At 42.1% G+C, this 26,633-nt stretch overlaps 1 protein-coding gene across 2 annotated transcripts in view; it reads right to left on the reverse strand.

The window, feature by feature from the left end:
* The window catches only part of BICD2 (BICD cargo adaptor 2), a 148,374-nt gene that overhangs the window by 25,934 nt on the left and 95,807 nt on the right, over positions 1–26,633 (reverse strand). For both annotated transcript variants that reach the window (XM_039481446.1, XM_039481445.1), the window contains exons 3-4: positions 3,372–3,524; positions 102–554 (exon numbers count right to left, since the gene is read on the reverse strand). In XM_039481446.1, coding sequence (XP_039337380.1) covers positions 102–554; positions 3,372–3,524 — 606 coding nt within the window. The remainder of the gene's footprint in view (positions 1–101; positions 555–3,371; positions 3,525–26,633) is intronic.

Consider the following 26,633-nt stretch of genomic DNA (forward strand, 5'->3'; position numbering starts at 1 on the left):
AAACTGAATGAAAAAGATCTTTCAAGACGACTGGGTTACCCCACAGTAATCTCAGACTGCTAGTGTAACAGAGATTTATTATCTAGGATCTTGACATTTACCTGCACGAGCTGTTGTTTCAGCTTCTGGATTTCTGATATATTTAGCTCGCTCAGAAGATCTGAGACCAGGCTTGGGGCTGGAGGGAAGCTGTCATTTTTCTTGGGAGTGGATGTATTATTCTTGCCATTGCTAATTTTGCTGAGGCAGTTCTGTTCAAAGCCATTCATGATTTCATCGTTATTGGGCTCTGTGGTTTCATCGCTGAACTTCAGTCCGTCCAAAGAGATGTTCAGGTGGCTGGTGTACATAGAGTCATTGATGTTCATGTAATGAGAGAGCTCCTTACGAAGGTTGTTCTTCTGCTCACGCTCAGTCTTCAGGGTCTCTAAGGCCTCCTCAAGTTGGCGTTCTGAGATCTCTTTCAACCGTATAGCATCTTCCAACTGGCTGTTGAGAAATTCTGTTTCCTCTTCAAGCCTTTTGATTTCATGTTTTAGGCCTTCAAACTCCACCTAGAGAACATATGATAAAACACTATCACTAAAATGCCTGACTGTAAGAGCTCACAAAGCAATTTCAGAACACTTCACTGATGTATATTTTATTTAGTTAACTGTGGTGGAGGGGGAATAATTCTTAGATTCTGGACTCTAGTTCCTGCACCACGACTACAGACATCATACCTTTAATCAACCTTTGAGAGTACATGCAATAAACATTTTCTGAGCAAACTATTAAATGATGTTGATCTACTCCAAATTAATTAGAATAATTACGATTTGCACCATGTTGTAAAGAGGCAGCTGTTTCCCCTAGCATATAATCCCAACTATCTGTTTGATCAGTAAATCCATGTGCCAAACTTCACACACACTCAACCCTCAACATATTTAAAACCAAAGTTTTTAAAGCTAGGAGCCTGATTCACTATGTGTAACTCCATTGAAATGGGCTGTTTAAAACTGTTGTGATGCAGTGATGAAGGACCCTATAATTATAAACGTATGCAAAATGCCTTATTACTAAGCACAGACTAGGACGTCTTCAAATCAAACCTATACTGACAATACAATATGAAATCTGACTGTATTACCATAGTTTTCTCATCTGTACAATGATGAGAAAACGATCTGTTGTGCATTGGTTTTGTAACCTTAATTAATGTTTGTACAGCTCTTTGGATTCCTTGGAAGAGAAAAAAGTAGCAGAAGTGTAAAGTACTGTATTATCTTATTTATTTTTGTCAGTGAGGAAAAAGTAATGTTCTCCCAGTGTGATACCAGAACTGACTCATGACTTAAGACATGCACCCTGTGTGTTAATTCTGCTTTGCAAATGAAAATCTGGAAAACTTGAGGGTTTCTTTTGGTTGTCTCAATGGATTAATTAAAAACTAATAACATTCAGTGGATGGGATTATGGGATGGAGAAAAGCAAAAAAAAAATCTAAATGTTATTAATAGAAAATTACTTACTTTGGTTCTAAATATACCCACCAAACCGGTATATTTAGGACATTAATTCACATTATTAAAGGATCCAGAACACAAAATGATAACCAGAAATTGCTGGAAACAGCCATCTACCAAACACTGCCTGACAAAGTTGGCTGAGGCTCAAAGTCAGCATTAGTGAGTTTAATTGGCTTTGGGTATAAAGATTTAAATAGCTAGGCAATTTCACTTGCTTCCTCCTACAGGGCCAAAGTGAAATCCTGGGGGCCAAAGGGAAAAAGAAAAACAAGAAGGGAGGACAACATTGTTCAGGTTTCAGAGTAGCAGCCGTGTTAGTCTGTATCCGCAAAAAGAACAGGAGTACTTGTGGCACCTTAGAGACTAACTGCATGCATCCGATGAAGTGGATTTTAGCCCACGAAAGCTTATGCTCAAATAAATGTATTAGTCTCTAAGGTGCTACAAGTACTCCTGTTCTTTTTATTGTTTGTTTTGTTTCCCAGTTATTTTCTTGAGGCCCTACTATGGCTGCAAATGCAGTGTGTACAAATAAGCCAGTTCCTCAGCTGAAAATCTGGACCAATGTATTCAGTGAGGGGGAAACTCATAAGTAAGAATGCTTTGTAGTAGTTGGAATTCATTTGCCTCAACCAAACGGTGTCTCCTCAATGTGTGATGTTCGGGCCACATAGTCCTGGCCCGCCCTCAACTCCCCCTACATGCTGGCCTATTTGGGGCTGACATGGAGTTCTCGTCTAAGCACACAGGTGGTGTGGAGGCCCAGTTGTATGGCCAGTCCACCCCAGAGAGCTTGTGCAGACCCCTCTGCACCCCAGGATGAATTTCACCTTGACTGGTTTGGAGGTGCACGTAACACCTCACAACAACTAGTTGTGAAAGTACCTTCTGCTGAACAGTCCCTTGGGGGGAGGGGAGGAGGAAGAAATTAAAATGAAGGTTAAAAACAAATCCCAGTAAGTTTTAATTTCATATTTTCTATATTCTAAGGCAAGCACAGCTACATTTCCGCCCCCCCCCCCACAAGTGCTTCTTAACTCAGCAACATTGCAGTATTTTCTGAAGCCTCCCAAACTACGATTCGGTATGCGGGTTTATAAAATTAAATTGACAGGATCTGGGGGGAGGGGGAGAGAGAATGATTAGACATCAGTAGATAACTATTTCATCTGTATACAGCCGAGAGACACAATACAAACAATTCCGATCTAACTACTGTCGGAAATAGTAACACAAGAAAATTCTAAACTCATTACAAATACGTAATTACCTTTCCTGAGAACCTGCAGATGATCAGAACTGTACAATAAAATATTACTTCGTTTTGCAGCATGTGCATCACACAAGTGTCTGACAATGCAGAGCAATTATAGCAGTGTTTAAAATATTACAATGGGGAGTCAGAGAAGACAGAACATTAGGAGAGCAATAGAAGTAGCAAGCACCAACATGAAGAAATGTCCAAAAATATATATTAATTACAGGTGAGACTGGCTGACATATTTTAAAAGGGGATGAAGAATCAGTGCTGCAAGAAGACAACTCCTAATAGCTGATGTAGCAGGGGATCAGCCTCCAACAGAGGAAAGGAGGGAGTGGAAGGACTTAGAGAAGACCAACAAAGAACTACAAGAAAGGAATGACCAAGTGAGGGTATAGGCAGAGAAGAGATGAAGGTACTGTCATGAAGAACTTTCAGGACAAGAGGATTGATTTTGTAGTGGACAGAAAGCCAGAAGTGACCTTTTGAGGGGGGGGAGATGTGGCTGCACATGTGCTAATGGGCACAGAGGCAGGTTTTAGCATGATGAACACACAGGAGCAGCCTGGAGCCATGCTGATGATTTCCATACTTGCCTGGTTTTGCTTGAGGACAGACACTTGTTTCTGAAGGCAGATGTTCTCCTCCTCGAGTTCAGTGTAGTCTTGCAGCAAACGAGCTTCTCTGAATTTATATTCCTTGATGTCATCTCGCAAGCGGGCTCTCTGGGTCTCCACATTCTGATTGAGCTGCGAAAGAAGCACCAAAAATGTGTGTCGATATTAACTATCTAAAGCTATCACTATATGAACAACAATACTTCAACTTTAAATTAAACTATGCACACATCCTCGTTATTTAATTAGATTAACCTGAACCTATTTTTTTTTTCATTCTGAGCTGAAGCCTCAGGGAATTAAGTACTTTACACAATAATTAACGATGGCATACTTCCTTATGTTACGGGGGACTACCTCTCCCTCATGTGAAGTAACTTAACAGAGAAAGCAACACTATGGGCTTGTCTACACTACCGCGCAGGGGCGATCTAAGATATACAACTTCAGCTATGTGAACAGCATAGCTGAAGTCGACGTACTTAGATCTACTTACTGCGGTGTCTTCACTGTGGTAAGTCGACAGCTGATGCTCTCCTGTTGACTCCACTTACGCTCCTCGTTCTGGTGGAGTGCCGGAGTCAACGGGAGAGCGCTCAGTGGACGATTTATTGCATCTATACTAGATGCAATAAATCAACCCCCCACTGGATCGATCGCTGCCCGCTGTTCCGGTGGGTAGTGTAGACAAGCCCTAACAGAAGAACTCTCACTCACAGGCTGTAAGCAACAGGGCAAAATCTTCATGCTTGGGTCTCTAATGTTACTCACCTCAATCCATCTTTACGCATGTAAATTAAAAGGGCTTTTTAAGAGGGTAAATACAGATTGTGGTGTTTAGCTTTAGGCAACCCACATTTGAATACTGGGCCTCATTGCTTATGCCCCCACCAGAACTTTAGCCCATCCCCAGTGCTGACAATGCAGTGCCGTAATTTGGGGATACTGCATGGTTAGAATTAGGAGAGGTGCATCCTTTGGATGAGACATGGAACTGAAGATCTGCACAGCTCTGATGAAAGCCAATATGTCAATCAGGAAGACTAGGACAGCCTGGTGAGTTGGCCAATATTCCCTCTCTCGGTAATAGCCCAAAATTGTACAAGACATTGCTGAGCAAATCCTATGTCTTCGTACACAGTCACCACAACCATCCAACTCATCCCTGGAAAGCACTTCGGGATATACAAGTACAAAAACCAATATAATGACCCAAGTTATAGTCACATGACATATATGCAGACACTTAAATAAATGTTGAGCTAGCACAAATTCCATTTGTTCGGATGCCTTGCTGTACTTCGCCAGATTTTTTTTTTCCCCCCACACAATATTTTTTCCTTTAAGCTACACTGAACTATAACAGTGAAAAATATACTTTAAATGTTAGCAAAAATATTTTCAGAGGAAAAAATGTTTAAAAAAAATTCAGCCATAAAAGAGCAGCCAAGTATTTTGCAGCTGTACACTTGATAAGAGTGAAGATAATAGCTTTTCAAACAATTACGAAAAAGCTAAAAATAAAAGGAGAGGGGTTGTCTATTATTAATTCAACAATTTAGGCTATTGCATCTTGTTTCTGCTATCCTCAATCCAGCAGCCTAGCCAAAATACAATAAAAGTGCCTTATTCTTTTCCAAAGAAAACTAGTAAAGAGAGCTACTTTGGATTCTCTTAGCATAATGTTATACTACTGGTTGTTGGAAACCAGATCAACACTGCTTGCAAATTCATCAAAACAGTGTGTGCAAATCAGCAGCCTCTTCAATCGAGATGCATAGCACAGATGTCAAATAGGCATTTACCGAAAGACACAACACAAAGAAAATGGATGTATTGCAGGAGGGATGCCAGGAGCAGACTCTGTTGTGTTTTCAGGACATACGTGGAGTTGAGTTACCTGGAACTACAAACCCAATAAAGTGAATACGAGCTCCCTCCCACCTCAGGTAGAGATTCAACTGTGTAAACTAGTCTATTTACGTTTAGCAGACAAGAAAACAGTATCCCTAGCACAGTGGGAGGCTAAATTAAAATAGCCTGTTTTAGCTGATTGCATTTTAGTGTCGGATTTAGCAATCAACAATGCAAATGAGAGGTCATTGCATCCCGTATTCCAGGGCATGCATCACAGCTCTACAACAGAGCCACAAATGGCTTCCATAGGATGAAGTTTCAAGAGATAATTTGTACTTTAACTACAGCAGTGAAGGAATCAGAGATTTTGAGTCTCAGAGGTTTGCGGGATCCTTTTCCCACCCCCCCTTTTGATTCATATGCATTTTTCTCTAAGTTCATGGTTTTGGTGCAAAATTGAAATTTGGGCTTGGGCTCAACCGACAGATTCATGAAATGTCTAACAAACCTTAACTGAGTAAAATTCATAGCTTGTACTGAAAACCCCCAAACCAGGCAAATCTGCATAGTTTTGAATCTAAAGTTGCAAGTAGCCCAGTTAATATTTTGTGCTTTTGTAATGCCTTTCGTAAGAGATTCTAAAAGCACTTTGCAAACATTAATGAATCAACCTTCACAACACTTTTGCAGGTAATATTTCCCCCCATTTTACAAAGGGGTACTGGTTAGAACAGACACACACCTGAGCCGTTGTGAAGCAGAGGGGCATTTAAAATATAGTATTCTAAAGAGCCAAAAGTTATAGGCAGGCATGAAAGCATGTCAGAACTCCCTCCCCTGCTCAAGTGCCAGATCCCAGCAGGAAAGAAGAATCTGCAGCCAAATAATTCAAGCAATTAAAAATCTAAAATCATAAAAGTTCTCCTGGGTCAGACTCATCTCTAGGTCAGATTCATCTCCGAGTTTTATATCTAATTACGAGCCTGTTCTTGTAACCTTTACCCATGTGAAGTCCCACTGAAGTCAATGGTACCCCTCATGTGAGTGAACAACTCTCCCCCACCATCAAGCTAGTCTCAAAATAAGATACTCCGAGGTGTGTTCATTTTATTTGAAAAACAAGGTTACTCTCCTCTTCAGTACTCTAATTACCCCACCTCTCACAGGAGTTTAAACCAAGTTGTGTGTGTGTGGAGTAGAGGTGGACTTCACATTCACAGTTAGTAATTGGACAAATTTAGTTTCTTTTGCTGTGTGAGTTTTTCTGTGACAGGCTATAATTTTTTTAAGCTAACATGCTATTTGCAATGGTTCGGTGAATCATCCACATGAACAAAATTTCAGCAAACTTTATGGATTGTTCATGAGGCCCACTAATAGCATTCACAGTGTTTGACTGGTCACCTTAGTCACACAGCACTGCTTCTGTTCCTTGGTTGGATGACCTAAACTTTGCAAACAGGAGGGCCTGGAGAAAGCATTGGAGTGGTTATTTAAGATTGGGGCAGAGAGCATTTTAAGGAGATTCAGACAGAGCAGCAGATATAAGCAGGACTAAGAAATCATTTTAAAATCTTTTCCTGTCCTGTTCTTCACAAGAAAGAGCATTGTCTGTGGATATGTACAAGAAGCCCAGATTTTAAAATAGCTTGCTTCCTTCCTGAGCACAGAAGAAAGATATATAACCCTGATTTATTGGCTGTCTACGGACTGTACATTCCGTTTGTTCCTATCACATTTACACCAAGCAGCTCTATATGTTGCTAGTTGCAGAGGTTATAGCTAGGTCCCTGGCTGTCTCATACAGTTGCCCAACTGCCAAGGCTTGTAAATCTGGGGTCTGCTGTTCATTTCCCCCGTTCCATATATAAAACACTGTATTATATCCACCAAGTGCATGTAGTGAATCCACTGGCCTCCATCCCAAAGGAAATTACACTGCACACGTTCACACAATTAATGGCTGTGGCAAATGATTGCTGGCACTACAGAAGACAATCTAGTGTTAAGTGCCTATCAGCATGCTAGAGTTCCCTCTCCTACTAAACTAAGAAATGTTTTGCGTAGCAGAGAATATTCCTATCTCATTCTACACAGCAGAGGATATTCATCAAATTGAATATATCCTAAAATGGATCTGTTCATTCAAAAGCACACAGAGCTTTTCTCTGACTTGTGTATCAACCCTCCTGTTAGAATATTTGTCAGTGCAATTTCTTCCTCTTAATTTCCCCCAATGAGTTGTTGCAAGGATCCCCATCTTACAGCACAGAGATTAGTTAGAGCTATTAGAAACAGTAGACATTTTCTTGGCAACAAACTAGGCAGGCCAATTCCACATTATCCATTTTATGCCAGGCTACAATTGTTTTACTTGGTGAAATCTAGAGGCCTATTCCCCATCACTGACACCAATTTCTCTATCTGAATACAAAATAAACTGGAAAAATATTAAATTCAAATAGACTTTTACTTCTATTTTCCTTTATGTGGGAGACAAATAGCACTAAACACTCGGGAATAACCTCTCTAATTTAAAGGAAAACAGCCACACAGCGAGCGTGAAATTATGGCCCTACTGAAATCAATGGGATTAGAAGCAGAGAGAAAATGTAATTCCGAAGTTTGCAAACAGGTGAATCTCTTTTCGGTTTCTCTTAGGGTATGTCTTCACTGCAGAGTTAACTTGGGTGATAGACACCTGGGTCTGAGCACTCAGATTATCTGGGTATGAGTCACTGCAAAGCCATATCCCAGTTACCGTGTCATCATTGGTGCCGTGCTCACCCATATGTGTGGCTAGGACTTCTGGGGAAATCTCCCTTGGTTCTTTGGGACACAGTAAGCTAAGCTGCTCTATGATTCTTTCCTAGTGAATTGAGGGAGAACTGTCTGTCCTTGCGGGCACATGGGTGGAATTGTGGGAAGATATTGCAGGACCATCAGTTCCAGTTCTCAAGTGATTTACTCTGTACCCTTCCTGCAAAGAAAGTGATTACCAACCTGAGTGAAAGTAGCACCCAGGGTTTAGCTTACAGCCAGCTGGGCCAGCTAAACTGGACTGAAACACCACTAAATTTGGCTGAGATGGTTTTGTGTGTGGATCGAAAGGGGGCTGGGGCAACACACAGGAGCCTGAGCTAACTCTATAGTGAAGACATATACTCAGTGGGTCTGACTAGGGCTCCTAGGGCTTTGATAATGTCAAGAATAGAATCCAAAGGTATACAAGAGCAGTTATTTTACAGATTAACTTCAAATTCACCTATTGGTCAGCTTCAACTCAGTTTCTTACATGTCATCCTTCCAAAATACAACCCTCCTGCACGACAGCACTGGACACAAAGAAAGCAAGCTTTGGTAGATTAATAGTTAAGATGAGGTAAATCAGGCCAGCCTGGAGCTGTTAAGTATAGGTTTATACTTAAAACAAGGTAGGAAATAGATCATTTGAAATTATAACAATATCCAGCTGGGATGGGTTGATGAAACAGGGTGGCTTGCCACTTAACAGCTGGAGGCCTGGGGTCAGCCAACCCTGATGACTGTGGGAGCCATCTGTGCCACATTAAACCACTCTGATCGGGCCTGATGAAAGGCAGCTGATTCCTCTATAAAGCGCAGCAGGAAGGGGGCAGAACAACTGATTGTCTCCTAGGGGAGTGCAAAGAGTACGTGGGGGGCATTTATATAAAAACTTAGAGGCCTTAAAATATCAAAGTTTTTGCTGCAACACATACTAAGAGCATTAGGAAAACGGGGCCCTATTTAAAAAGGAAAAAAAGCAATATTGCAATTCTTTAAGACTACTGGGAAAGATGAAAGACTTCAGGTTTTTGAATTATCTATGGTGCCCTGTGTTTGGCAGCGATAGACTCAGGAACTGAGTCTGCTTTGCCCTAAAACACAAGAAGGGGAAGAGGGGAGAAGCTCACGAAGCTGTGGCAGAGACTGCAGAGTGTGAAGAGCTGTGCAGGGAATATGCTGCAGGAAAGGGCCTGAGACCAGGGGAATTGCCTCTGCTTAGAAGGCTGGGAGTATCCTGCTCAGGCAGGAAGACGACCCTGGCACCAGCGGCGTTTGGAAGTCAGAGCTCCAGACAGGTAAAGCCTGGAAGAGGTAACTGACTTGGGAACCAGTTATGGGAAGGAAGCATAGGTGATGCATGGGGGGGAGGAGTGGTGGTAGGGACAGGCACGTGGGTCTCATACCTCCCTCAGATTTCTGCCAGACTTGGAGTCAGGCTGAAGGGACGTGCCTGGGAAAGGCACCAGCAGCCAGTGCTCCCACTGAGCCCCACTAGGTGCGAGGCAAGAACAGGTTAAAGCAGGTAAAATATAACAAGTGAGTCAAAGTTTGTAAGTCCAAAATGATAGAGATGTAATAATCTGCCAATTTCCCAAAAGTCTTTCAGGGCTACTCAGAGTAACTCTGGGAATCTGTCTTCTCGTTCAATTATTTTACCCTGTTAGAATCCAAACAGTCCAGAGATGAAGGATTTTCCTTTGAATCAGTACTTACAGCTTCTTCTTTAGACAACAAACTGGTAAATGCGTTTACACACATAGTGGCCTTGCTTTGAATTTAGTATTTCCTGTTACAGACCTTAAGTCCCTTATTAGCATTTCACAAGATTCCTCTGAGTAATTTAGTTAAAAACATTTGCATTTGTGCATAACCCCGTAATAGCAAATGGGGTATACAACTAGTTTTCATGAATTGAACACCTGAATACATTCTCATACTAGCACACATTTTAATGTAGGGTTATCTAAACAAATTATAGGGGTATACGCAATGTAAGTGCAATGTAATAGCAGACAAAAAAAATGCAACAACAACAAAACCCAGAGTATGGCTCAGCCCTCTAATCACGATTGGCGTTACATCCATTTTTGGTTGATGAAAGCACAAAAAGGAGTTAACAAAATCAGTGACCTAGAAGGTATAAAAAAAAAAATCAGATTTCTGTCACTCCCAGGGGTATCAGGATGTAACTAATTCAGTCTACCTAGCAGGCAAGTTTATAAATATATGCACTGTGTAGCTCCCTGAGAATCCTAATTAGCAAAAATACCACTACCCTAAAGGCAGGTAATCTTTGAAACACAACACAACAATTTACTTAAACTAGTTCCATACACCCACACATTAAAACAAACCCACGATAAGATGCCTAGGATTGAAAGTCTGGGCAAGGGATCTTAGAGCTGACATCCCCCAAAAAGCATCGTCCAAAATATGGAAGTCATTTAATGGGACAGCAAGAATTCAATCTTTGTTCTTTGTGTTGATTGAGCTGTCTTGACCACTGTTAGATATGGCTGGTATTGCAGATGAAGCGCATGTGAATCCACATTTTGTCACATCAACATTGTAGGCTCATTAGGGCAGGATCTGCTTCTTTATTTTTAGGTCAGATTCAGTTCTCCCACTGTGGTAAACGCTCCGAGCATACCTCACATGTCACTCTTCTAAGTTTGCTCTCTCACTTTCAGATTGCCCCAGTTGCCATAGCAGATTAATATCCTGGAAAAAAAAATTCCAGTTCTATATTTGGTATTTCATGTAATAAAAATATTTTTGGGACATAACCAGTAATGTTCTCATTCTCAAGTCTTCAGCCTTTCCCACTTTCTCAGCATCGCTAGTGGAGAGTACATAAAGAGATTGCAAGGGACTGTGCATTTTTTTTATCATCATTGTACAGCAGCTAGAAATAAATAAATAAATACATACATAATCTCCTAGCCATTGCATTAAAAATCAGCATGAAAACTCAGAAGACCATTCTACCTGGCTCAGTGCAGCAGGCCTTGTCATAAGTTTCCAAAAGCTGATGAGGTGGTAAATACAGATTAGTGTTTCTATTTTTTTAAGTGGAAAAAGGTAAAAACAAATTCTGCCATGTGCCTCTATAAAAATCATTTCACACCATGCATGATGAGGCAGGCTTGATGCGTGAACCTTCAGCACTGCTGCAGCACAGACGGCTTGAGCGACAGGACTAACTATACTACCTGCAAGCAGAAGGGTTTTATCCCAAAGGTGAGAGATGGGCTGCTAAGCCCATGGATTGTGTCGATAGGTGGTTGAGGAGATTCTGGCCACTTCTCCCCCCTTTCTCCAGAGGTTGGAGGAACATTTCTGAATTTTTACAGTTTTTGGTTTTGTTCTTAATAGCACTTTCCCCCACAAAGTCTCCAAAATGGATTTCCAGCTGTAGTAGGTAGATATTTAGATACTGTACTTGCATATTAGGGAGTCACGTTTGCCCCACCCTTCCCGTCCTTACTGGTACAAATCTCACCTCAGACAGAGGTGAAGATCTAGCCACGTTTTATTTTATGTGTACACACACACACACACACACACACACACACACACACACACACACACACAAATGGTATTTTGGTGGCAAAGTCAAGCACTCCAAAGTTAGGAAAACCCAGGTTTATGGGTTCCTGCGCAACCTTATTTTGGCTCTCTTGTGTGTATACATTCCGACACCATCTTTAATTACACACATGTATATGTATACAAAATATATACACAATATAAAGACCTCAGAAATGAAGCCATCTCTGGGGTGAAGACTGGCAAGCAAATGACACACTGTACAGCAATGGCCTGTGCTCCTCCAGGTTCACAGCAGTCAGCATGGCAGTTTAGATTTTATATATACTGCACAGTGCTTGATTTATCTATAGCTCAAGGTGATCATCCCCTGTTATAAATGTATTCGGGGTATTTCTAGCTATAACTAACTCATGGATCCGTTGCTAATCCCATTTAGCTATTCAGGCTACTATACCTGTGACATACACTATTTGTGAGCGCCTGTGTTTTCTTTACATTCTGTTCATTGTTTCCTTTTCTTGTGCTATAGGATTCAAACAAATCAAGTGTCTTCACCACTGTTTTCTTACCACATTCCCTCCCCCCAATACTCCATATAGATATTATGTAAACGTAATGCATGAATAGAAATTAATACCAAAAATAATACTGAAAAAACTCTGTGTGCACAAACTGTTTTACCACTGATCTAGGAAATTTGTTCAACTATTTTCCTTTAAATTTTGCAGGGAGCATTATTCATAAATGTTTAGTAAATAAATATTTATTCATGTGCCTTTATTTATGAACACACATCAGTCTATCTTGCATCCCACAAAAGTGAGCCCATGAAATAACTGAAATGGACATTCTACAAGAACAGGATGTTCCACTTATTGTAAAGGCACTAAGTAAAAATCTACAGAGAACCCACATACGATAGCAAGGGTAGGCAACCTATGGCACGTGTGCCGAAAGTGGCACGCAAGCTGATTTTCAGTGGCACTCACACTGCCCAGGTCCTGGCCACCGGTCTGGGGGGCTCTGCATTTTAATTTAATTTTAAATGGAGCTTCTTAAACATTTTTAAAAACCTTGTTTACTTTACATACAACAATAGTTTAGTTATATATTATAGACTTATAGAAAGAGACCTTCTAAAAACATTTAAATGTATCACTGGCACGCGAAACCTTAAATTAGAGTGAAAAAATGAAGACTCGGCACACCGCTTCTGAAAGGTTGCCGACCCCTAATCTATAGATTCCAGCAAATACAAAGAAAATGATTAAAAAGTAGCTTGGTAGAGCCATAGGCATATTAATACAAATGCTCTCAAAAGTACCATACAGTTTAAATGTTTAATTCAAAGGAAATGTAGCAAAAGTCATGTCCAAATAATAACAGCAGAAAGTGTTATAGTCAGACCTGATAAGAACAATGATCACAGTACATTTTACAATGTTTTTATCAATGGGTGTTTGCAGTCTGAACAAGTTAACTGGAGGAGAAATATAAAGTGGACATTATGCCAACTGGATAATTAAAAAAACAGGCATGTGCTCCTGTTGAAGTCAGGGACTGCAAGTGGGATTGGTCAGTCTTCTCAGAAGCTGCTAGGTTTTTAAGACCAGGTATGATAGGAAACAGAAGGTAGACAAAAATATAAAAGGAGGTTGCAGATCACAGGTTTTAAGCACAGAGTGTCACTTGCACTCAATACACCAGAGAGAAGTGGAGTTCTTCATGCTCCCTAGTCCTCCCACACTCCAGCACAGTGTACATGGTACATTAGGCAGGACTCAAGCTGCTTAAGGGGAAAGACTGCTACTTTTAAAAACAAAATTAAAAATGCCACGTGTAGGAAGGCAGAGGCCACTTGGGGAGTTACATTACAACACCCCTTTTTGATCCTGCATTTGGTACAAGCCTTCATGTGTTAATGCTGCTCTTTCTTACTAGCACAATGTTCACTTCATCAATGGGTTTAGCGCTATTAGAAACACAGTGGGTCTTAAACTACATGTTAAGTTTCCATTCAAACTTTAACCTCATTTCATTGGGGGGCGGGAGGGGAGAATTGAGCAAAAAAAAAAAAAAGGTATATTATATCCAGGTCAAAGCCTCACTTCCATGCCATCTCATTAAAACGTCACCTCTTTAAAGAAAGTATTAGCTGTTCCTTTAACAATGAAATATGCATAAGGTGCCTGGCTCAGCAGTTAGCTCTTAGCACAACAGGCTACCATACGGGAGTCTGAACTAGAGGCAGATTCCACCAGAGGTGCCTCACTCTTCTGGATTAGCAAACGCTGGAAGTTCTACAAATGCACCTTCCCCAGCCTCTAACAGAAGAAGCAGCACCTACTGTGACATCCTGTGGATATTCTGTAAGTGCTGTTAAAAGAAGATCTAAGTGAATGTTTCATGCTGCAACCCAAATCTCACCCATCTTTAGGTTTTGCTACAAATCCTAAAGTCATGCCAGATTTGCTGAGATTCATGAACCTGGAGCCAACTCCTGAGTGACCCTGGATCAACTTCTGGTTTCTAGTGGAAACCACACCAAAAAGGTTTGCACAATACCTCTGCAAACCGAAGAGCTGGAATAAATGCAATTTGGCCAGTCTTCCTGGGACAGACAGGATGGGTTCTAAGACACAAGAACCCTACAGGAGGGAAATAAAAGATGGGAAGGGGGAGGAAAAGAGAGAGAAAGTCCTCTGAGCTCCAAGAGGGGTGGTTTGCATTACCTTTCTTCCCCCTCCTGAACCCCCCAGAAAGTGGGGGACATAGTTAGGGATAACCATTCCTCATACCTTTTACCATGTCTAATATATAGCTCTGCTACCTTTAAAATATTTTAACAGCAGCCATGCAGCTAAATCGAAACTTTAGGGGTGAATGTGAATTACTGTCGGGTTTCTTCCCTGTCCCCCGTGTCCAAACATCTATTCCATGGAGAGTAACAAATACGTTCATTATCATAGCTGCTAATCTCTCAAATTTTTAAACCTGTTATTTTCAAGGTGGTGTGTCTGGTTTACCTGCGTAGCTCCAAATTTTAGTCACAGTTTATAAACTCATTAAATAAATAGCTTTTGTGACACAGTAACATTAAAGAGAGGTTTATTGCAACAGTGGAGAACAAAAATGTACATCATCATGGATTTCTGTTACGTGCAACATTATAGCTTCACTTAATTAAAAAGCGCCAAGAACCCCATAGGCATTTAAATCTTCTACAATTTCTTAATCAGCACAAAACCTTGCTATAATACGGATACTTGATTAGCAACTGTTACTTAATACACAGTTTGCTAATTAACACTTCAGATTTTTGAACCAATCAAAGAGCCAAGTTTCAAAGCACAACCCCAAACCCTTTATTTGTCAGGGCTAATAAGGAGAGTTGACATCTGTGCACATACAGCTGGGACTACAGACACATCACTGTCTGTTTTCTGTCAGCTTGTATTTGTTTGTATTCCTCGTTTGAGGATCTTGCCTTGATCAAATAATCTATGCTGTCTTCAGTCCTAAACCTAAACCAAAAATATCTGCTGTGGCATTCTTCCCACCTCATTGGTTACCATCACCCACTAGACTCCATCCTGGGTCAGTAATCTGCAGGTTTGTTTACTGTGGGGTTTTTTGGTGGGTGGTTTAGGGGTCGGGTGGTTGGCACTGGTTTGTCTACACTAATGCAGCTGCACCAATGCAAAGCCCTGGTATAGCTGCAGTGCACTGGTATAAAAAATGACTTGCACCAGTGCAGTTACATTGGTGTAAGTATACTGGTGCAAACAAGTCCTTGTTGCAGATAAGTCCTAAGAAGCAAAAAGATTCTACATATCCGAGGAAAACCAAGCACCGGTGGTTTTCTGATTTGCTGATAATGTGGGCTTGTCATCTGCAAAATCGCATGCTATAAACGAAAAGCACAAAATTTCATCCAGTCACTGTTCACTCATTTTCACACTTTATTAAAAGAAATGACCACATAATTTCAAATTCAGCTTTGTGTGTGTGTGTGTGTGTGTGTGTGTATACGTGTGTCCAAATTCTATACTGCCCTCCCCCACAAGAGTGGGAATTTACAAGGAAAATGCTGACCCAAGCGTAATGACAGTGGTGTGAATGGCACAGTGTGGCACAATTATAATAATCTCTCCCTCCCCTGTGCACTGTACTGTTTGCTAAGAACAGCTAAACTCCAGCTGCTTTTCAAATCTGACATTTAAATGATTGGCAGCATTCCATGTCCTTCATTTTAATCAGGAAGGGGTTTAACCCTTCTTAGGCATGCTAAGGGAACAACAATCTATTTGAACATTAATGGTGTTAATTCAAAGGATTTCTTTGAAGGTCTTGTTTTGAGAGAGATTGTATGTCTCTGCCAACTTGGCAGTGAGGGAAGGGATGGGTGTGCTGTGGGAGCTTTATAAGAAAGGCACACCTGCCTAAAAACGTGTCTTTGGAAGATCTTTATTTGCCAAAAGACAGGCATCTGCTTGCTTCTCAGTTTGTGGTAATCAGCAATAGAAAACAATAAAGTTAGTCAATCATGGAAGCAACACACAGTAGCATGGCAAGGGAACCAAAATGAAGCACAGTGCCTGGAAGATATCAGAGCAATACCTTAACTATTACAGGCACTTTAGTCCAATCTGCCTCACAGCAATGTTATCTTCTGCACTTATCAAAAGAAATTAACACCTTATTATAAAACCAACACCAGCATGACTTCACTTGTACATACATACATTAAAAAAAAAAAATCTTCGCCTTTGTTTAATCTCTTACCAACAGAGTTTGTGTGAGAATCAATGACGCTCTAAACTCCATCAGCACTAGATTATGAGCCAGTTCTTTAATGTTACTTCAGCACCCCCCTCCCATTGACATCAAGCTGAAGTAAGCACCTAAACAGCATTAAAGATCAGGCCAAGATGCTGGCCAAATTAAAGCATGTAAGCCAACACAGAACACTGGGTCCAAACCACCAATACAGCTGTGAACAAAAGGGAAACAGGTATGGACTTCAAGTTTTGTTAGAAGCATCAAGCTAAGCCCTGGTCATTTAAACCCCATCTTGCCAGTCCACTAACCCAGACATCCCTATCTCTTAGCTTTAAAGGGGCTTCCATGTGTCCTGCTGTCACCCAGTCCCTCTCCTCTGACATGTCTTCTAGCCAGCCAGCCCATTCACTGGGATCTTCGAGCAGTGCCAGATGGCCACTACCATACATCATGCATCAGTCAGGGGCCAGCACAATGGGATTGTGGGGTGCCTCATCCTTCCCAGGCTCATTCATCTGGCAGAAGCAGGACTATTTCTTCTGCCACTGCTCCTCAATGAGTGTCCTGAAAGGACCGGGACAGACACCCGAGGATTCAGTGGATAGAAAGGAAGGCAGCACCAGTTTTCTCACTAAAGGATTCACTCTCAAGTTACTCCAAAAACCTTTTAAGTGATGGGCGCTCTCGGCGCGGAAAATCCCAGGACAGGAGAAGCAAGCCACCTGGGCTGAAGATATTGGGGGGAGGGAAGGAGGGAGGGAGGGAGGTGAGGAAAATGAGGAAATTGCAATGTTCATATTCACTCCTGCCTCTCCCCGCAGAGAAGCTGAATTATTAGGGGCTGGTAGAGCAAATCCCAGCAGTCAGCCACACAATCAGACTGTTCTAGCTTGCATCACCACCTGCTGCCACTGGGGGACTCCTGGGCGGGCTGAAGTATTTGGGCAGTAAGCAGAGGGATTGTGTATAAAACAGAGATTAGAGACTTCTTAGGGGCCAATTCAGATTAGCCCCTCCAGAGACAGGGTACGGGGTCTGTGCTCCTGCTTCTAGAAGTCAAGCAAGGGCAGAAGGGGGGAGGGATAGCTCAGTGGTTTAAGCATTGGCCTGCTAAACCCAGGGTTGTGAGTTCAATCCTTGAGGGGATCACTTAGGGATCTGGGGCAAAAATCAGTACTTGGTCCTGCTCGTGTAGGCAGGAGGCTGGACTCAATGACCTTTCAGGGTCCCTTCCAGCTCTATGAGATAGGTAAGAAGGGGTCAGGTAAGAAGGGGTCAGAATAAAGAAAGGTGGTCTTATGCTGGGGGAATTGGTTCTCGCTCAGCCTGATGGTACCAGGCAAGTCTCTGAGTCAAGGAGGATTCTAAGCCTGAGCTCAGGAGAAAGCAGGAAGGGTTTGAGGGCTAATTTTTTAGTTAAGGGAAATGAAGGGATTCAGACTCTGGGGGGAATCCAATAGGAGGGAGAGCTATCAAGCAGAAGGAAGTTTCAGGGCAGTGAGCGGTTGGTCAAAGGAATTTGGGGATGAGGGACTGAACTTGCAGAGGGATGGGCTGGCTTGGTAAGGTTGAGTGTGAAGAAACGAAGGGGGGAGAGAGAAAGTGTTAAAGCAGTAGGGGAAGAGAGACTAAGATCCGAGGGGCAGAAGACCAAGAAAGGAGAGCGAAAAAAGAAAAAGGTCAGGAAGGGGAGAGAACAGGGAGGGGGTCACATTGCTCCTTAATAGAGTGCTTCTCCATTTTTTATTCTGAAAGGGGCCTCTCTTTCTTTCCCACCTCCCCAACAACATCCTTCACCTGTCACCTACATGGTCTCCTGTGACACCCATTCTCCCACTGTCCATATTTCAGTTTGGAAAATGTGGTCCCCCCTTCGGGAAGGGGGGAAGGTCTGATGTATGGAGGTGGTAGGGAAGAAAGCAGTGGAGGGGTCTCTGCTACATGAAGCCCCACCACTTATTTTGGTCACCAGCTACCACCATCTCCCCCTTTACACTTAATAGGGAGAGGTTTCCAGGGACTGCTCAGAGGAGTTGCTTTTAGGTTTTGCATATATACACTTCAAGGTGACCTAAGTCTCCACAGGACTCAGCAGCTTTCCTGAAATCTTCAAATAATATTTAAAAGAGCTTTGAAGCACAAAAACACACAGTATGATTCACAGCTGATCAGAGGTGAAATTCTGGCCTGACTGAACTCCCACTGACAAAAGCTGGGTCCAGGATTGGACCCCAGGTGTCTATAGCGAGCATTACATGACAAAACAGATTGCTGAGCCACTCTGATGCCTAGAATTTCCTGAATGACCTAAGTGTAGGGACATATGTCCAGATAACTGACACCTCATATTACATCCATAGAGAAACTTTTGCTTTTAGATCACATGACGGGAAACCTCATTTCCACTCATGAATAGAGATCTTTAAAAAAGTTACTTGATTCTGGTTTTGAAGCTCCTGGATTCATATATTTTAGATGTTACATTCCCAGCTTAAGCAGTTCATTGTTTAGACAAAAGTGCTGGCGAGAGATTAAGAAGGGAAACTGAGAATTGGGCAACAAATCTGTAAGATCACTCAGCATTCAGAAGACTTGCCTGCCATCCCCCAAGATGCACTTTTGTTCCAGAAATAATGATTAGCTTATAGATCAGGGCAAAACTGTGCCCTAGGAAAGCATTCAGGGAGGAAACAGACACATCATTTTACGGTCAAAGAGTAACAGTCAACAAAATTGATGTTTTGTAGAAGGTCAAAGACTTTCTTTTTTAGGAGACAGGAAACAAAGAGAGAGAAGACTAAGCACACATACAGAAAAACAAAATGAGCAATAAGCAAGACAATGGGAGTTGACAGCCAGACAGATATAGAGGGTGTATAGAAACTGGCAATGCCACATCTGTACAATCAGATCTAACTTCCCATACTGCCCCCACAAAGAGGATGTGTCTATATAAAATAAGTGCCACGGCAGGTTACAAGTTATATTTTAACTACACAACAAGTCATATTTTAACTCAGACAAAGACATCTGATACTGTACCTATTATAAAAAATAGCCATTTCCTTATTTTAGTTCAAGGACATTCTCCTCCCTGTGCCCTTCCCCATTAGAAAATGGTAGTAAAAAGCCCAGGAATGTGGTATTGTTCTACCTGGAAGAAAAAAAAATATCTGGTAACTTTCAAAGACAAAGGGATACCAAGCAAATGTAGAAGTAACACTAGTTTGGGTTCTGAAATGAGACAGAGCACTGAAGCTCCCATTTCCTGACTGAAGTGTACAATGTAGACCAGTGACTCTCAACATTTCCAGACAACTGTACCTCTTTCAGGAGTCTGATTTGTCTTGTGTACCCCCAAGTTACAGCTCACTTAACAAGTGCTTCCTTACAAAATCAGACAAAAACACAAAAAAGTGTCACGGCATGCTATTACTGAAAAAAAATTGCTGACTTTCTCATTTTTACCATACAATTATCAAATACATCCACTGGAATACAAATATTGTACTGAAATTTCAGTGTATAGTACACAGAGCAGTATAAACAAGTCATTGTGTGAAAACCTACTTTGTACTGACTTTACCGGTGCTTTTTAAGTAGTCTGTTGTAAAACTAAGCAAATATCTAGATGAGTTGATGAACCTTTGGAAGACCTCTGCGTACCCCAGGGGTGCATGGACCCCTGGTTGAGAACCACTGACCTATTTATTACATTGTATTCTCTAACAGCACAGTATGTGTAATCTGATGTGATAGCTTGAACAATAAACTAAAGAAAGGCAGTTTCTCTTTCCAGAAATCGGCCTACAGCCTTACATTTAGGAACAGAGCCTTTCCTTTGGTTATTGCCAGACTGCTGCATACATCATGGCCCTATTCAGATACTCAAATCAATTAGCACCTTTCTCTGTGAGCAGATCAAGGATTATTCTTCTGATTCTGCAAATGATGGCTCTCCCAGCAAATCACAATCAACATCATTGTTAATGATCTCCAAACTGTTCACTGGAAGTGGAGTGAAGATGCTTTATTATTATTTACACTAATCAACACTCAAGATGGGAACAGAAGATTGGATTGCCCAGTCTACCTCCCTGCCAGTGCAGGATTTTTCCCTACAGTGTTTTGCCCAGTCTAATTTCAAATGTCTCAGGCATAACCATTTCTCTAAAAAGGCTGTTTGTTCTTCAGGCTAACAAATCTCAACATCAGAAAGTTCTTCCCAATATTCGGTGTGAGTTTTCTCTGACTTAATTTCAACCCATTTTCCGAGCTATGTCCCTCCTTCCCTCACCCAAGCCGCACATATTGAATTCTTTAACCTTTCCTCAAACCATTCCTTTTAGCCCACTGATAATTTTGGGCCTGGTCTACACGTAAAATTTCACTCGATATAGCTACATCGCTCAGAGGTATGAAAAATCCACATCCCTGACCAACGTGGCTAGACCAACCTAAGCCCCAGTGTAGACACAGCTAAATCAACAGAAGAACATGTCTGTTGAGACAGCTACTGTCACAGGTCAACGGACATGTTCTTCTATTACCACGCAGGAGGTGATGTTCCTAGAGCAATGGAAAAACCCCTTCCAGCACTGTGAGCTGTGTCTACACTATAGGGTTATGCCAGCAAAGCTACAGCAACACAGCTATGCCGCTATAGTCCCAGTAGCGTAGATGTGGCCTCTGTGGCTCTTCTCTGCACTCTCTCAAATTTGTCAATGCCCTTGTGGTAGTCACTTGCCCAACTCTGAATGGAAAATCCCAGGTGCAGTTTTATTATATCCCTAAGGAAAGCAACGACTATCTCACCGCTCCATGGTACAATCCCTCTGTAGCCCAAAACAGCATTGGCTGTTTTATTATGCTGTCGTATCCCATTGTAAACTTGTGTCTAATTTGTCTCCTGGTATCTATACACATATATTCCATTTTGATAGTCTGAAGTTTTGCTGCTTAATTAATGCCTGGCCTTCCTCTACTCTGAGATCCTAAAGAGTCTAACCTATTTTCTCTTCAAGTCTAATATTAAAGACCTATTTTAATGTCCATTAATCATTTACAACAACATTCTTGTCAAGCAGATTTGAAGTTAACAAACTACCTTCTGCAGCAGTCTGGGAGCAGATTCTCAGGAGTTTAGTGCCAGACTACACAAATTAAGTCAGAGTCGGGGAAAGTCTTTACAACGAACAATGTTAATAGGGCAAAAAGTTAGGAACTGAAGAAAGATGTCATAGGGTACATCTGACCTATCAGTCTAACTTTGTCATAACTCATCTATGTAAACAGTTCAAGTTTTGGCTAGGTGTAAACTCCCAACATCATTGTATTTGCCTTAAAAAAATAAATAAATCTACCAATATAAGTAAGAAGCATAGTTTTCGCAAGCTATCATATCTCTGGGATGTAATATGGGCGTAGCTTATTCTATTTAATTTTTGTGAGATCTTATCTCACAACTACCTGACCTGGACTACAACACTGTTTAAAAGTACTTGTTCTTATAATCAGGGGAGTTATGTTCAGGGATGTGTATCAGGTTCTGATGGAGGGAGTTTGGGAGCGAGAGGAGTGTTGGGGCTCTATAGTGTGCGCCGTAAAAAATGGTTACCTATCTTTGGAACAGTTGTTCTTCTAAATGCATTGTTCATGTCCATTCCATTCTAGGTGTGTGCATGCCCACCTGCACAGCTGTTGGAGACTTTTGCCTTAACGGTATCTGTAGGGTTGGCTGTGGTGCCCCCTGGAGTGCCGCACTCATGCGTCGGTATATTAGGCACTGCTGACCCTACGCCCTCTAAGTTCCTTCTTGCCAGCAACTCCGAGAGAGGGGCAGGAGGGCGGGTAATGGAATGGACATGAGCAACACATCTCAAAAAACAACAGTTACAAAAGGCAGGTAACTGTTCTTTCTTCTTCGAGTGTTTGCTCATGTTGATTCCATTCTAGGTGACTCACAAGCAGTATCCTTAGTGGTGTGCTCGGAATTCAGTTTGGTGGCTTGTAGTACTGCTCTACCGAAGCCAGCATCGTCCCAGAAGTGCAGGCTCCATGAGGAGGGCCCTTAAGCGGATATCCCGCTCCTTTTGGGTTCTAGGTTGAAAGCTTTTACAGATTCGACACTAATCCTTTCTATGGGATTCCCCCAAATACTTCCAGCAGCTGTTGTGGGGGTCAGTGATAGGCATCGGCCTGCTGCATGTCGAACGGTGGTTTGAAGGTGGCAGAGCGGGGCATGCCCTGGTCTGGGAGGAGAGGCCCTGCTGGGACTAACTACCAACTAACCTAACACTTAACTTAATGGCTAACTAAGTATCTACAAACTATGTACAAAGAAGATAACAAAGACTGTAAAGAACTGCTAATGCTCTTGCGATCTGCAAGACAAGGTGCTTCAACCAACCATCAAGGGTGATAAGAAGGAACTGAGAAGTCTTAGGGTTGGCAGCGCCTAATATACTGACGCATGAGCGTGGCACTCAAGGGGGCACCACAGCAGACCCTACGGATACCACTAAGGCAAAAGTCTCCAACAACTGTGCCCGTGGGCGTGCGCACACCTAGAATGGAATGGACATGAGCAAGCACTCAAAGAAGAATAAAAATTTAAGACATTAAACTGTCATATGAAACAAGAAAAATATGGTTGAACTCTACATACGACCCCTTCGCAGGCATTAGTTATTCTTTTCAGATCACAACCTAAATCCAAGAGGATATTTTAGTTCAGAACAACAGGACAGGTGCAGATTATTCTGAGACCAAAATGATATAAATTTATAATTTTACATAGTGAGAGTGAAGCACACAGCCAGTGCGGTACACCAAGAACTTATAATGTTGACTGGCTAAGGCCCAACATTCAGGCACTGTCCCACCCAGTGTGAAGAATTCTCCTTATTCAAGTGCTGACACAAAGTGATGGGGGGGGACCATGCAACTAGTAGATTTAGGGTATGTCTTCATTGCGACGTTAGCCCAAGCTCTTACCCTGGAGTTACGTCAAATCCCATCTACACACAAACACTCTCAACTGAATTTAGTGGTACTTTCAACCCAGGCTAGCTGGCCCAGCTGGGAGTGTGGGTTAGAGTTTGGGTGGTTTTCACCAAGGGCTTGGCTACACTTGAGAGTTGCAGCGCTGGGAGTTTACAGCGCTGGTCATCCAGCGCTGGTGTGTGGCCACATTTGCAGCGCTGTTGGGAGTGATGCATTATGGGCAGCTATCCCAGCGTTCAAGTGGCAGCAACGTGCTTTTCAAAAGAGGGGGGTGGGGTGGGGCTGTAGTGTGACAGGGAGCGGGGGAGAGAGAGAGAGTGGATTTTTGGAGCCAACACTGTGTGTTTAGCTTCCTGCCTTGCAAAATCAGAAAATGTTCCCGATTCCTTACCCTTAACTCTTAACTGCAAACAGCCTGCATCCAACGGACTCCCTCTCTTCCCTCCGCCCCCGCTGTTTCTGTCAAGCAAACACTCACTCCCCGCCTGCCTCATTCACAGGGGTTATCTCATTTGCGATTGTTCACAGTCAGGTACAGATTGATCACAGCAAACAGGAGGTGTTTGATAAGCAGCTCCCGGAGCTCTCAAAACAAAGAGAGGCTGCATAACAAAACAAAGAGAGTAATTTAGTTAAAAGCATTCTGGGATATCTGCTAATACCCTGGAGGCCAATAACAGCACTGGTGTGTGTCCACACTTGATGAGCAGCACTGGATCACCAGCGCTGCACTCGCTACACCCCAAGCAGACCAGGTGTTCAGCCAGCGCTGCAGCCAGGGAGTTGCAGTGCTAGATGTGCCTTGCAGGTATGGACAGTTACTGATTGCAGCGCTGGAAAGCCTCCACCAGCGCTGCAACTTTCAAGTGTAGCCAAGCCCTTAGGCTGGTAACCTGCCCACTTTGCAGTGAGTACATTGGCTACATCACTCGAGTGCTGACAGGTCTCCAGTGCTTTCCCACAATTCCCCCCCGTGTACCCAGAAGGACAGACAAGTTCTCCCAAAATTAATTGGGAAAGGACCATAGGAAATGCCCCCAGAAGTCCTAGGGACATATACGAGTGAATGCAGCAACACAGATATATATTTGCAGTGCAGCTGGTCAAACCCAGGCTACGCTAACAGTGCTCGGAGCTGTGTGCTGAGCACACACATTAGCTTTGCATTGAAAACATACTATTGGAAAAAGTTATATTAGGTTACTGGATTAAATCCTTTCTTTATCCTCCTTTTTACAGAGACCAAAGTAGTGGCATTGGATTAAAGCCTAATCCTGCAGCCTTTACTCATGCTGCACAGCCTCTCTGACTTCAGTTGGACTCTTCACCTTAGCTACAGCTGAAGTGGCAGCCCCTACATTTGGAAGTTTATAGCTGAAGCTGTACTCCAATCTCTGATGAGACTAACGCTGCCAAACTGGAGTCACCTAGCATTCCAGTTTCAATAGCCAGCACCATTTTTCTGGCTTCACACATAGTGCAAGTTTCCTTGTGATGAATTATCCAACCCTGAAGACTGCCTGTAGTCCAGTTTTTTTGGAAGCCAGTGAATAAAAAGGAAATGACTAACATGTTTTTGTGTCTCTAGCCACTTCTATTAACTGTTCAGCAGGAGATAACCCTTAAAAACATGCTGATGATTCACTAAAATAACTTCAGGTTTATTATAATCAAATCAACTGTTGATGAAGTCTGCTGCCCACTTCTCCCAGTTGAGCTCCAAACAATGTCTCACAACTCTTTGTAATTTACAGAAACAGATGTGGAAATGTAGCAATTTGGACACTTGTCAAACAGTGACTAAATATTGTTTCTAGAGATTTCCTTTGCCTTCCCCTCCTTTTGGGGGGGGGGGGTGATCTTCCAACTAACAAAGACCTCAGAAAGAATCACTGATGCCCAAACATAGCTTTGTGCAACTTTTATCAATGCATTCAAATCAGTGGACTTTTGTTTCACTGAATAGATATTGGGTGAATCTGTCAAGTGTTGAGGGTAATGCACTCTAAGGCCTTGTCTACACACAAGACTTGTACCACTAATTGTCCCAATATCTAGTTCTACACTGTTTTAACTATATTAGTAGCACAACCCCTCTAGTGTGGACACTGTTTTACTGGTCTAGAAGTTCTTATGCCAATGTAGTTGATTCCCATAAGGAAATAAACTGTGCCAATACAAGGCACTTTTATATTGATCTAACTGTATTCACATTAGAGGTTGTACTGGGGTAACTATTTTGGGTAAAACAAACAAGTCACACCCCTAACTGAAATAGTTATACTGGAACAAAATTAGTGTATAGATTAGGTATATGCTGGCAATGCAGACACGGCTCTCGGGCGTGTCCAAATCCACTTTCACTGAATGGATGATAGCAAAAAAGCAGCTTTTGTACAAATAGCACAGAAATCAGAAGCTGGAAACAATAGAGACAGGTATGAAGTTAAAGACACTCTGTTACAGTGTTTATCAAAATGTAAGGAGCCAAGCTAAAGGCACTAAAGATTGACGTCCTCAATCTGCTTCACCAGATTTCCTCAATTCTTCTGTGGAAGACGAGTGCAGCATCTATACCTTGGCTTCAGTGACTGACTGGCCGCTCTGCTGAAACCGGTAGTTGCAGTGCTAGTTACTCTCAGATGAGGGGATGTTTTTTACATTGTAGACAACTGTTCATTAGACCCCAGACTGAGATCACCAACTCTTTTCACAGAGGTCATTAAGTTAGTTGTCACGTGATGGCAACTTTCAGCCACTTTTGAAAACGACTAGATTCAATCAATTATCCAATAGATGACAGGCTTATTATTCCCATTACCATTCCACTGACCTGGTCTCTGTCTAATGGAAAGTGCAGCAGGAAAACCAGAACCACCACAAACAGCAGGAAGCAGCCATTTCATTAACTTGCCTTACCACATGCTTTCCCCTTCAGCCACGCTTGTTTGGACAATGGATAACAAATTAAAGAGATATCAGCTTCTGACACAGGAAAGAATGATAGCTTTGACTCACTGCAGTGCGAACTATCCCAAAACTTCATCAAATCCTTCAGTCTCGATCAACAACACTTGTTAGAACAGCAACCGACCTCTCTCAGGAGCAATAAAAAGATAAAACATGGTAGGATTTCATGAATTAGCCCCATATTCATTTGTGACTTAAGGAGAGAATAAAAATTAAACAAACTTGTGAACTACACTGATTTCAATCCCTTTCATCTAGGAAGAGAAC

The sequence above is a fragment of the Mauremys reevesii genome, linkage group 7 (genome assembly GCF_016161935.1).
Source record: "Mauremys reevesii isolate NIE-2019 linkage group 7, ASM1616193v1, whole genome shotgun sequence".
NCBI lineage: Eukaryota > Metazoa > Chordata > Testudines > Geoemydidae > Mauremys > Mauremys reevesii.